The 13,326-nt window shown below is 37.2% G+C and overlaps 1 protein-coding gene and 1 long non-coding RNA gene across 4 annotated transcripts in view; one reads left to right on the forward strand and one right to left on the reverse strand.

The window, feature by feature from the left end:
* LOC114221977 (uncharacterized) overlaps positions 1 to 13,326 on the forward strand; it is a 52,719-nt gene that overhangs the window by 32,148 nt on the left and 7,245 nt on the right. For 2 of the 3 annotated variants that reach the window (XR_015766579.1, XR_015766580.1), the window contains exons 2-5: positions 1,200 to 1,304; positions 5,231 to 5,271; positions 10,279 to 10,366; positions 12,055 to 12,187. This is a non-coding gene — a long non-coding RNA (uncharacterized LOC114221977). The remainder of the gene's footprint in view (positions 1 to 1,199; positions 1,305 to 5,230; positions 5,272 to 10,278; positions 10,367 to 12,054; positions 12,188 to 13,326) is intronic. The other variant, XR_015766581.1, reaches the window with a different exon arrangement.
* CAMSAP2 (calmodulin regulated spectrin associated protein family member 2) overlaps positions 1 to 13,326 on the reverse strand; it is a 107,081-nt gene that overhangs the window by 4,226 nt on the left and 89,529 nt on the right. Inside the window, exons 8-15 of the mRNA XM_028120290.2 lie at positions 12,100 to 12,193; positions 9,077 to 9,156; positions 8,721 to 8,790; positions 6,114 to 8,316; positions 3,869 to 4,005; positions 3,188 to 3,408; positions 2,101 to 2,173; positions 1,182 to 1,297 (exon numbers count right to left, since the gene is read on the reverse strand). Coding sequence (XP_027976091.1) covers positions 1,182 to 1,297; positions 2,101 to 2,173; positions 3,188 to 3,408; positions 3,869 to 4,005; positions 6,114 to 8,316; positions 8,721 to 8,790; positions 9,077 to 9,156; positions 12,100 to 12,193 — 2,994 coding nt within the window. The remainder of the gene's footprint in view (positions 1 to 1,181; positions 1,298 to 2,100; positions 2,174 to 3,187; positions 3,409 to 3,868; positions 4,006 to 6,113; positions 8,317 to 8,720; positions 8,791 to 9,076; positions 9,157 to 12,099; positions 12,194 to 13,326) is intronic.

Raw genomic sequence — 13,326 nt, forward strand, 5'->3', positions numbered from 1 at the left:
GCCGAGAAACCAGCCCTGATTGGCAGCATTTATGTCTTTCTGTGATATAAATCACTCCTACCATGGCTACTATCAAGCTACCAATGGTTCTGCAGCTGGTGTAATTCCTGAAAGTTTAACAGTTTCAAGAGCCCTATGGTAGGAGCTAGTCCAGCATACCACTGCCACTGTGTAGCTCTAGGTTTGAAACAGTGCCTGGCAAATATGCTTGTTAAGTGAACTTACATAGAGAAGCAGAGGGAAAAACAAGGAAATACCATCCAATTCCTGGCATTAAACGCTGTCCCACCGGCTACAGGAGGAGTGAAGTGCACATGGGAGGTCAGCAAGTTCTAACCTCCTTAGGCCTTCATGGGGCTTCCATTTCCAGTGGGTCACATGCGGACAGAGGCAGTCTCCACTGCCCCTTGCTCTCCCCCCTGCATGTTCTCCTATGCCTTTCCACTTTAGATCCCAATGGCTGCTCATGTTTCTTCTCATTTTCTCTCCTGCTTCATTTCTTTACAGGTGTCTTACATTTTGTTCTTCAATCTGCTTTTGTTTCAGTAATGCCTACCCAAATAAAGGCTGGAAGAGGATCAGACGTGAGGCTGGATGCCTTCCCGGATCCAATGCATTCTTATCTTTTAGAGCCCCTTCATACTTTGTTGTTGTTGTTTTTAGTAGGCTCTATGCCCAACATGGGGGTCAAACGCACAACCCCTAGATCAAGAGACAGAGCCTGCTAGGTGCCCCCACCCCAGCTTAATACATTTTAAAGATGTACAACTCTAGATACCTGAAATCCCAATGTTAGAGAGGGCTTTGTGGATTCTAGCCTTTTCTCAGTACTCAGGACCTATGTATTGCTGATAGAACCTCTCTAAAACTTCTTTAGACCCAAACCACAACACAGATATGATCAGCATCTTAAAAAAAGAAGTAGAGGGATGAGGTATAAGTGGTACGGCTAATTTTGTTTAGAAACTGATCTCAATTCATCTGGGACAAGTCACTGCCTCCCTAAGTACAACCGCATCACAGAAACTGACCTTCCTGAAAGGTACCATCTGCACTCAGTATTCTTGATCAGAGCCCCCGTGTCTAGACCAAGAGAAGAGCCCATGAAACTTTCATTAGGATAGCCTGTATTTGTTCTCATGACTGTATTAAAATGTCTCTCTAAAAATACAGACCCTGACCTGTGTATTCTGTTCCAGAAGCCACTGAAGAAGTTGTTGATGCATTTTCCCAGTCCTTCTCCCCGTTTCGACTGCCGCAACGACTTGGAGACAAGAAGCCTTCTACAGACTCGGATCTAAATGGTAAATAAAACATTTTTTATGTCTCAAACAGAAGAATATTTGGGGGTCAGAAGGGGTATATGTGAAAGTACCAACCAAAATCAACCTAGAAGCTTAAAAATCAAAAGATGGTGTAGCTGCCTTATTCCAGCTATACATCCAAGTGCCTGGATACAACAGGCACTCCGTATGTACCTGCTCATTGAGAGGATCAATGTTTTCCCACATGAAAACTGGCCATTACCGCAACAGGATGGTGATACAAAGATCACAACTCAGAACTCATGCCTGTCACTACATTCTAGGTTTGAAACAGTGACTGGCAAATATGCTTGTTAAGTAAACTTACATAGGGAAGTACACACATTCTCTTTCTATATGGGTATTAGAGTATCACGTAATGAAATAGAACTTCAGTTTCTAATCTACATCCAAGAGAGACAGTACAAAAGGGATTTGTCCCAAGTTAGGCAGCCTACTTTGGAATTATTCTGCCAGAGGCGGGGGGAGTAGGGAGGCTGGCACTTATATAGATGATGTGCTATTTCTGCACACTATGATTTTACCACAACCATGTCAGCAATTACTGTTAACATTTTATAGTTTATAAAAAGTATCTTATCAATGTCAGTAATCATAAAAGATAAAAAACAGTCAAATATGAATACCCTCTTTATACGTAAATTTATTTTAACAGAAACACAAACAGTCCCAGTCAGCAAAACTATAAAAATTTATGTTATTCATTCATTATAAAATACAACATAATTGCTGGAAACATTCTTTTCTGTGAAAAATGTTCACATTATGGATTTACCTTGGTGTCCTCTTGCCTGAATGCACACTCTCGTTATCACCTGTGTTCAGTGATGCCAAAGAAAGGCTAGAGACTGAAAAAACACGATAAAGTCGTGATCCTGAATAAAAACAAAATTAGAAATTTAAAAGAAGCAACTAGAAAAGAGTCTGTTCATTAGATAACACCAGCATATGAAAACTGAGCTTCTGTAGTTTCTTTTCTTTTTTTTTTACTTTTACTCTAAACACATAATATGCTTGCATGCATATATGCACAATTTATTTAGAATTAGCAGTGTACCTACTTTTAAGAAATAATGATAAAACTAATTGCTGTTAGGATTTATTCCAAAAGGAAAGTGGTAATATGAGACACTGATATTGTAACTGTACGAAAAAAGTTAAGAAAAGAAATTAACAAGAAGAATAAAATATATTTAGGAATATTTAATTCCTATGTGGGAAATTAATTTACTAATTTTAGCCAGTACTAGGTATCAAAAAATTCTGTTGGCTAGAAATAAACAGTCAATGTTATATTATTTTTCCTCAGTTTTAAAGTAACTATGGGAATTCTCTATAAAGTTTTCCATGGGGTTTAGTTTTAATAAAATATATTTTTTTTAAAAAGTGAGTATGTGTGCTAAATTTTAGGATACATTCTCTCAACTCCAAAAATTATAGATTTGGACGCTTGACCATTTCTGTCTTAAAGGAGGGACTCATGAACTCTTGCTTTTATATTCCTTATTATACCAATGGGTTTCTTATGTATTTCCATGCATACAGTGTTTATCCTTAAATGGACAAGTATGGAAACAGTATTAACAATTCAGAGAGATTATATCTGAGGGCAGAGTTCCCTGATAGGTTAGTATTTATACCAGATGCTTTAGCACTCACACGGGCTCTACTGAATATATGCATGCACACATAACACACTTAAGTCATAAAAAAACTACATTTGCTCATTTTGGTTTTCCAAATTAGCATGCATCATCTCAATTGTGTATCCAATTTAGCATACCAAAGCACAGTCAAGTTAGTATGATAAACCAGGCTGGTGTTTTTTTTATGAACAGACTCTTCATAATAAGCTGTGTTACCTGGAGGACCTTTTATTGGTGTTTTGGGAGACTCGATATGATCTCTGTGAATAGATTTTGGGCGCTGTTTCTTTTGTTTTGCTATTTGAGGACGGGGTTTAATTACTGTATCCATGTCTTCCATTAGTTTCAGTTGTTTTCGCCTCATATACTCCTGTCTGATAAATTCTCTGCGCGCTTTCTCATCTTCCTTCTTCTGACGCTCTTCCTCAGTTTTACGCCTAAGAAACCAAATGGTTGAATTTCTTATTCTGCACACTAAAGAGGGAGTATGGCTTTGATGCGAGAAGGGAGAATTATTACATTTCAGCACCTTGGAAAAAAATGGTTTGTTTAAAATACACTTGAGATAATTTAGATCACTAAAATATACATAAACATACCATTAGTAAATGACTGCTTTTAAAAAATATGTGTGTAAAAACCAGTGAAGTTATTTTAAATTAATGTTTCTGGAGAATGTTACTTTGAAATGCCTCAAACTTAGGATAAAAATGTACAAGCGACCAATACTTTGGGAAAATAAATTAACTTATAAAGAGCACCAGAAATCAGCATTAATTCAGTTGTCTCCATACGCTGCAAACGTCTGAACAAGCTGTTAAGTATCCCTGAGAAAGCACAGCCCGGCTGCATACCCTCAGCACTCAGATCCAGGGCCCGCACGGCCCTAGCCTTTACCTCGTTTCCTCTTTCTTATGCTCCATCTCTGCTTCCAGCTGCTGTTTCCGAAGCTGAGTCTCCTTCTCCCTCCGCAGTCGTTTCTCCAGCAAAGCTGCCCGTTTCATTGCCATATCATTTTCTGCTTTTTGGTCATCCTAAGCATGGATTTCATTGAAAAACGTGTAATGTTGTGTGCACCAGTATTCTCATTTTCAACTGTGGTCACATTTATAACTGAAAATTCAAACTATCTAGTCATCCTTATTCCAATCCCACCATATGTGGACATGTTCCAGAAATTATGAAGGAAGAAGTGAATCAGGGGCGCCTGGGTGGCTCAGTCGGTTAAGTGTCTGCCTTCAGCTCAGGTCACTCAGTGGGGAGTCTGACCCCCCCCCCACCCTTGTGTGCTCTCTCTCTCAAATATTTTTTTAAAAAGTGAATTAAAGTGGTAACAGTTCTATCAACTACCAAAGGACACTTAAACTTACTTAATAACATGTTTATAAAACCTAGGAAGTTTGCAAAGAACCATAACAAGAAAAAAAAAGGGGCAGAGGTGTTTTTTTTGGACCCTAATAAATAACTTAAAAGCAGGGAGTTTTCCCTCAATTTTAAAAATTGCATTCAAACTAGGGCACCTGGCTGGCTCAATCGGAAGAGCACACGACTCTTGATCTTAGCGTCATGAGTTTGAGCCCCATGTTAGGTGTGGAGATTACTTAAAAATAAAATCTTTTTAAAAATTCCATTAAAAATTGTATTTAAAATACATGCTCAATAAAGCTCAAGTAAAAGTACCCAAAAATTAGCTATATGGTTATATCACATAAATGAAACCACTGCCGCATGACAGAATGGACATGAAGGTACAGATGTGCTGCCTGTTTCACCCTGAAGGATCCTCTCCCTTCCGTGTTCCTTTCTCTGCAAGGAACAGAGGTAGCCAGGGTCTCTAAAATTAGTAAACTGTTATCTATTTATGTCTACAGTAGCATTCTATTAAAAATTAGTCATTTTACATGGTTAAGAGACTAAACATGACTCACATTCAAATTTCTAAACTTTAAAAGGGGCTAAATGGCAATCACCCTGAGATCAACTTTAAAATAAGTTACAAATTTCCAATATTAAATGACCAAAAGTAAAAATAGTGATTGTAATTCCTTCAATATTCTTGGGTTCTTATTCCAGTAGGACTGCTGTTTCAATTTAAAATCTTAAATTATAAACTGATGCTGTTGAGGGTTGTTTTTTTCCTCTGTATTCCAAATTGTGGAGCTAGACAGGATCAGAGTTGATCTTTAGTTCCTTAATTAAAAAAACAAGAGTAACACATCCACATGTTTCTGATTATTAAAAAAATATTCTTTCCTCTAGGTAATTTGGAAAATACAAGAAAACGAAGATGAAGAAAATGGGTAATTAGGAGAAAAACTTAAAAACACTAAGCTCTTGTTTTTCTAATACCTATGATAAATTTTAAGATCTTGACCATCAAAAGGTAATACTGTTCAATATTTGTGTTGGCTGGCTACAGTATGTTGTATACAATATCAATATTGAGATTAGGAGTCATATGCTAGACCTTTGTCCAATGCTTTTAAAGGAGCTATTTCTGTTCAAACTATATACATTATTTTTAAATGTTTCACCTTGCAAGGTTATGTCTGGTCAATTTTTTAAAAAGATTTTTAAGATTTTTATTTTTATTTATTTGTCAGAGAGCGAGCACAAGCAGGGGGAGTGGCAGGCAGAGGGAGAAGGAGGCTCCCTGCGATGCAGGACTCGATCCCAGGACCCTGGAATCATGACCTGAGCCAAAGGCAGACACTTAACCAACTGAGCTACCCAGGCATCCCTTAAAAATTTTTTTAAGAAACAAAACTTTTAAAAGGAAAGAAAATTAAAAAAAAACTAAAATATACTTACATGCAATGCCAAATTATGTGCTTTTTACAAACTGACAACTCTTGGAAGAGATCCAAATAGCTTAACATTTTTTTAAAAGGCTTTTATAAAAGCAAGCAAGAGAGGCAGAGCAAAAACAGCATATCTAAACATGTACCATGACCTTGGTGAAAAGAAGACTGTTCAGTGTGCTTGGATGTTACTACAGTCCACCAAGGGGAGCCCCAAAATGTATTTCAGGGTTAGTGGCAGGCTTGTAACAAAAGGGACTACTATTAAAAGAGGTAAGCACATCAACTAAAACCAAACCCATCTAATGATGATGCCCAAAACGATGAAGATTAGTTATTACCTTAAAAAAGAATCCACAGCATACTTTCTGGTCATCATCAAATTGTTCTTTATCACTTTCTCCATCGTATTTTTCAACAGATACATCAGCCTTTTCAGGAGGTTTCAGATCTGAGAGGGAAACTTCAATCAGATTAACATTTTTAGGAGCAGCAGGTGGGAAAACAGGTTTAGGAGGAGGCTCTGCAGGCTGGTTCAGCTGGTCTTCATTTGGTGTCAGTCGGACGGTCTCTGTGATAGGCTGGGACAGGACTTCAGAAACTGTTGACTCAAGAGGCCTGATCTCCTTTTCTTCCGGGTTACGTACATGCTGTCCCGCGGGCCCTTTGGATTCCAGTTCTTCCTTTTTAACTTCTTCCTTAGGTTTGGATTCCTTTAACTGAGGCTCTCCGTCATCCCCAAAACATACAAATGACCTAGTCTGAATAGGAACTTGACTCGGTGAAAACCTCCGTAACCGAGGAAGACTATCCACAGACCTAGGGGGCGTCAGCGTTCGATTCAAAGGCGTTATTTTTAATTCATTTGGCCTAGGAGTCCTTTGATTTTTAACAGAAAAAGATGTGCTCTTCCTATTGGAAGACTGTGGGGATGGATGGGTAGGACGGGGGGCATCTGACGAGAAGGGTGCACTGGCTGACGACAGGCCTGCCTGCCTGGAAGGTTTAAAATCTCGGATCTGTTTTTGTGGAGAGGGCTGAGGAGGTGAAATCACCCAGGACTGCTGCTCCCTCATCTGCATTAACATCTCCTGCTGAAGTGACAAGCGCTGCATTTCTTGTTGTAGAAAATGGAGAGATGAATTTAACTTTTCAATGGACTTTGTATATTCTAAGATCTCTCCCTCATTTAAAGTCTCCTCCGAGGGGCTTGCCAGGTTCCACTGCTTCTCTGGATCAATGGGCGTGGTTGGAGACTTCAGCCATTTGGCTTGAGGATTCTCCATGCTTTCCTTCAGATCCGCCAAAGACTTACTCCTCTGTCCATTAGCCTTTTGTGAATCCTTTTCTTTTGCTCGATCAGTATACACTTTCTCATCTTCTGCACCGGCTGCTTCCTCTCGAAGAGGGGAAATGCCATCCCCTCTCTTTTTCACCACAGTAAGAAATGCCGTCCTTCCCATCTTCTGCCTCTGCTTGGTGAAAGCAGCCTCCATCTTCTTCTTCTGGGCTTCTATAGCGCGCCTCTTTTCTTCCAGTTTCATCCTAAGATGCACCATTTCAGAGGCCAACAGCTGGGTAGTGTCCCGGCCTTGTGGAAGGCCTGCTTCTTCTGGAATTTGTCCCCAAGCAACCACGTGCGGAATGTTAAGTTCAGAGCCTTCTGGCGTAGTTTTCTGAGAACTGCTCCCGCTACTTTTCCCATCAGTATGATTCAGTTTCCTGAATTTCTGTTCAGCAAAGCTGGTCATTTTAACTCCGGAACTAGAAGAAGCACTGCTACCTGGTTGAGACTTGGTACTTACAGTACTTGGACAAGGACTCAAAGCTTCTCTGGGGTTGCTGGTTCGAATATCATAATCCTGAAGAAATTTAGATGCGTCGTCCATGTCAGAGTCTAAGCTTACAGTATAATCTCTCAAAGAAGAATCTTCATCCATGGTTTCCGGGATATCTTCTGAAGGAACATGAATTCCAGTGTCTACTTCAGTATTGTCAGTTATGGGACTCAAGGCACCTTTTGTATCAGTTATGTTATCAGGACTAGACTGATTTAGCTTGATGTTTGAATTTAGGATACTCATTTCCTGGTTATGAAGAAAGAAGCCATTAGCAATGTGGTCTGGCTGAGATGTATGGGGAGATTTTTCAGTATCATGAATTATCTGTAATGCTTCTTCAATGCTTGGTGTCTCAATCTGATTGCCAAACTCATCTAGGAGTACTCTATTTTGTAAAGCTCCATTTGGAAGCTTATAATGAATATTCTCATTGGAATTTAGTTCATTTGTATTAAGGGGCGTGTAAGATTTGAGGCCACTGTGAGAGTCTATATTAAGTTCTTCTTCAATGCTTTCTGCTTCCTCTTCTCCATTTACTGGCTTAAAGGACAAGTTTTTCCTAATATTTTTAGATACACGATTATTGTTCAGAGTAAGTCCTTCATTACTAATAGAACGAGTGATTCCTCGGTTTGGAGTGGATCTGTGTACAGTATTTTCTTTATCAAAAGAAATATCAAACGAAACTCCATGCACTGATGATCTAAAAAACATTTAAAGAAAAAAATTCTTAAACACACCCAGAAAAGAAATGATTTGATACCCTTTAACAATTATTTAAAATTATACTTCCTTTCTTTTCCCATTTCTCATAATCCTATTGTGCTCAAGGTAAATGTAGGGCTACTGGGCTACCTTTAACATTTAGCCCCTTTGAACTCTCAGTCATCTGCCTACATTGCCCTTTTCAAAGTGAGGTACTAATTGCAAGTTGGCTATCAACAAAATAGAGAAAGAGAAAGAGAGAGAATTAGCATTTCTTTCTCTTTTTTAATTACTGAAGCATAGTTGACCATGTTATATTAGTTGCAGGTGTACAATATAGCGATTCAATAAACAGCATTTATTGATAATGTGAATATACTAAAAATAATTCCCTTTGTTTACCTTTTCTCTTTGGGCCATGTCCCTATGAAACCATCAACATAGGACATAGATGAAGACCTTCTAATTCCTCCTTCAAATGCGAAAAAGAAAAAGTCATTGAAAGTATGTAAAAAATTTTAACTTACAGCTTAACAGATTTCAAATATTTCAGGATTCATTAAGAGCACTAAAAAGTAAGTAGGTGGGATATACAGAGAAATAGAGATCATTTTATTAGGAAAAGCAAGCACAGAGAAACAAATCAACCTTTTAGTGTATATATAACACTTTTCCAAAAGAAAAAAAAACTAGATATTTTTATTTACATTTATTCTCAATCATTTCCCAGTTAACCTAGGTTTTTTCAAAAATACTACCTGAAGCTGAAGAATGAGCTTGGGAGCAAGAATGTCTAGAAGGCAAATGATGAGAGTGTGTAAAGGCAGCTCCTTCCCCACTGCAATGTAAAATAAATTAAAAGTGTTTTAATATGTTTTAGTTCTTTAATATAAACTTTACACAGAATGGCTGAAATTAGAAACATTATCACCTCTGACTCTGCATCCTAAATTAAAAAAAAAGGAAACATTGTTTAAACCAAACATGGCTGTGAGTATATGAATCTCTATGTATTTTATATCTTTTAGTCAAAGAGCCTGAAATATTTTCATACACATCTCAATGGCCTTGTGAGATAAGATATAGCCTATTATTTTCATTTTACAAATAGAAAAACAAATGAGTAAGTTAAATGAAAATCATCAGTTGGAAATATTTAAGTCTCTAGAAACTACAGGTATAATAAACACTTGTAAAAGATCCTGACAGCCTCCCTGCTCACGGACCTGTGTCTGTACATCTCTAACAGTTACATCAATTAATATTAATATATAGAGCTGCACCTTGAAGACCTCAATGCCCACAAAGATAGGAAGCTTTCCTATTTCTTAATTCGACCCCATCTGAATTAATTCAGGGGATGAGGTAGTCTATTTCTCAAATATCATGACATTTGGCCCAAATTTAATTTTTCTCCAAGTTTAAAGTCTTTTGTAGCCTACCTTATAGTCAAGTGTAGAAGTTACACGTCCCAACCCCCAATCAATTGAGAATAACCCAACCCCCAATCAATTGAGAATAAATTGGGGAACAGAATGTATGTAGTGACTTCTGTAGTCCCCCTTCAAATGACATTATCTTTTGGCTATTGTAAACTGAGAACATGAACAAGTCAACCAAAAAAGGCAAATGAAACAACAATATTTTGCTCTTACTATTTAATGAAAGCTTAATCAGTGAGCTTTTCTAAAGGCAACAATACCTGGAGAACTTGCATAACCTTGTCTCCAAAGCAAATGCTTATCTGCTTCCGTGTGCCTTTTGCCCCTAAACTGCACATCATATTTTCTCTCAGAGGACTATCAGGAAATACTCACCTGCCCCCTATCATGTTTGTTTCTGTTATCCCTCCCTCTAAAATCACTGCCCCTGTTTCTACTCTCCCTTACATCTGACAGGAGGCTAATCCTGAAGATACACAAGTTCATAATTAAAATATATTCACTCTCTTCTTCTCCAGATAATGGCTAAAGTGTTTTAAATTCCTATGAATTGCCTCACTTTCACATCTGCATAGAAAATTTTGATCTGGTGTAACTGCTGAGCAGGTTAGTAGTCAAGTGTGTGGATTAGCTGCTACAAACGTTTTTTGCTTTGCCTGTCTTCTCCCTTTGTTTTCCCCTCACAACTTCATTAGGGGCACTCACATTTGTACATGTGCCTGCATTATTCTCAGGAAGAGTGGAAACTTTTGTCTCCTTCCTGAAAAGTTCTACAATGGGAGAACTCCTGTGGACCACGTGGGGGCTTACAGAAATGAGAGGATTAGTAGGATCCTAGAATGACAGCTACACAGTGTCCCTTCAAGGAAAAGAATTTAGACATCCATCTGCTAGGAAAAATGAGTAAGGGCAGCCACGCCACTGAGATATCTGAGAAACAGAAAAGAGAGGAGTCTTCCAGAGGGCCTTAAGACATTTTGCATTGTCAGAAATGTGAAGACGGTCCAACTAAGGTTCCTAAAAATAATAATTTTGGGATAATCTAGCCTCAAAGCAGAAAGTTTCAGAGATTTTAAAGATTTAATAGTACAAGAGTCATAACTAGAATGCTGAATGTTTTCTAAATTTTCAAGGAAGGAAATGTCACTATATAATCAACCCAGGAAAACACCAAGAAAATTAATGTGTAGAAAAAAGTTTCCTGTAGGAAAAAATATAGAGAAGCTCCTAGATCAGCAATATCCTAACTTAACCTCTTTTTGTAAAATCTCAGGCATAGTTACAGAATAGAAAACTTAGTGAACATAGTAAGACAATCCATAGTAGTAAATCAGAGGGTAGGGAAGGAAAATGCTTTCTTAATCTGTAGGAAGGACTTTAGAGACATCAGCCAGTCCAGAGGTAAGAAGCCCTACAGAGGCAATAAGAGTACCGAAAGGGTTCTGTCTAGGTTCCAGTTTTACACCCATTAGCACCCACTCGAGAGAGAAAACTTCTTAAATGTGTGAAGTGGGTGACAGCTCAGTACAAGTTCATATTTTTATGTTAAGCCAAGAATTCACAAAGAAAGTACTTTCAATTGCTTGTTCATCATTTTTAAAATGTAGTTTTAATGGATCTGCTTGGATTTCTGAAACACTGCAAAATACAGCAATTTTAAACTTAAAAAGATAAATTAGGAGTCCAAAGTCAATAAAATTTTAGGTTCTAATAAATACACATAAAAAACTACTTATAGGATCTGCTGAAAAACATTTTAAACAAACTCATGTGTCTATCATATGTTTGGGTCAGAAGTCAGGATTATCCTGATAGTAAATTTTTACTTTGCTCTCCATTCAGTTCCTGATATGAAGAACTAAAGCATCACACATAAAGATTCAGTATTACAATAAACATTCTATTGTGATCTTTGTTTAGCTATAGGAACCGGCAAACAAAACAGCAAGGGAAACTACCCCGAAGATTAAAAAAATAAAAAAATTTAAAAACCCAAATACAAATTTAAAATTCCCCCCACCCCGAGGCTTATCATTTAAGCAGTTCTCAATGATAAACAAGTTTTACAGCAAAAATTTGGTTTTAAGTTGGTTATTTGAACCTCAGAATGTATTCTCCCACTTTTGAGTGTGATTCCTTAAAGCCTATTTATGAAACATTCTTTTCTGTGTAAATTCAATTACATTTAAGTTAAAACAAGCTGTAATACATGCTGTAAGCTAGTTAAAACTTACTTAGTTCAAAGTCCAACTGAAATTTTAAAAACTAATGAAATTTTATTTTGATTTCATTAGCAAATGGAATAGAAACAGTGAAAATGAAGTCATTCTGGACTCTACCTTGAAGTGAAGTCAGAACTACACGAACTGTCCAAGATGTTTGTTTTGGCTGCATTCAAGACAGGAATTGAAGGCATATCGTTCACAGGTTCAGCTACAGTAAAAGATAAAAGCCTCAAAATTATGTATTTAGCATGTTTCCACCATTAATAACTTCCATTTTCCTATTGTAGCATATTGAAAAATTTCTTCTTAAATAATTTTCAAAGGTAAAATTTAAAACTCTTCGAGTTCTGGCTTAAAAAAATTGATTAAGGCTAGCTGGGGGGAAGGAAGTGGGGGGAGGCCTAACATAAAAAATAAATACAGATATTTAAAAATAAATCTGAGTGTCTAATTTTGCTAAAGCTTTCATAGAACTTCAGTTACATATGGTAATTTCTTTATGAAATAGTTGATATTCTGGTAGTCAATTAAGAGAGACAGAATTTCACTGGTCAATAATTAAACCCCCCGTAGAGTTCATATTTTTGTAAATAACTCTGGGGAAGACTCCATTTACGTTTTGCCTTTGAGACCTAATGTAATAGCTGTTGAATATTTTGAATAGTGGGCTTCACAGATAAAAATCACAGAACACGGCGTAAGTGAAAATTCTATATTAATTATAAAAAGTTGTACAGATATTGTTTATGATAATTACTGAAGACACCTGACTTTATTACATGGCCTTAAGAAAGGATCTTAACTTCTTTGTAGGTATTCTTTGATACATAATGGTTCAATAATCAGAATCTGCCCTAAGCAGCTTAGAGATGGAACAGATGAAATACTCTTTATTGCATAGTTCACAGAATTTTGCCTGAGATGCAGTGGGCATGCTGGAAGCAAGCTCATTCTACTCACTACGGTGACATGCCTTTCTCTTGACTACCTATTTTTCCCTCCTTCCTGATCTTTTTGTTTTCTTTAATTTTTTTGAGAGGGAGGAGATAGAGGAGAAATAAGGGTAATGGTGAGAAAAATATCAGAATTTGGAGCCAAGGAAAGCAGCTAAGTAGTTGGGATGCACAATAATCGTGTTTTGTGTTTCGCAGGACAGCCATTGGCAGCAGAAAGAACTGGTCCCGTAGTTATGGTGGAAGAAAAGTTCTTTAGTGGAGCTAAACTTATAATTTAAAATCCTTTTTCCCCAAGAGGAATAAACCTCTGGTTTCATAATGGAAGCCAAAGGAAAATTTGTTTTAGAGAGAATGCAGGAAGATTTTTTGTTCTTTATTTCTAGGG

The sequence above is a fragment of the Eumetopias jubatus genome, unplaced genomic scaffold, assembly GCF_037043125.1.
Source record: "Eumetopias jubatus isolate StellerSeaLion01/CBP00866 unplaced genomic scaffold, mEumJub1_p1.0 scaffold_12, whole genome shotgun sequence".
Taxonomy (NCBI): Eukaryota; Metazoa; Chordata; class Mammalia; order Carnivora; family Otariidae; genus Eumetopias; species Eumetopias jubatus.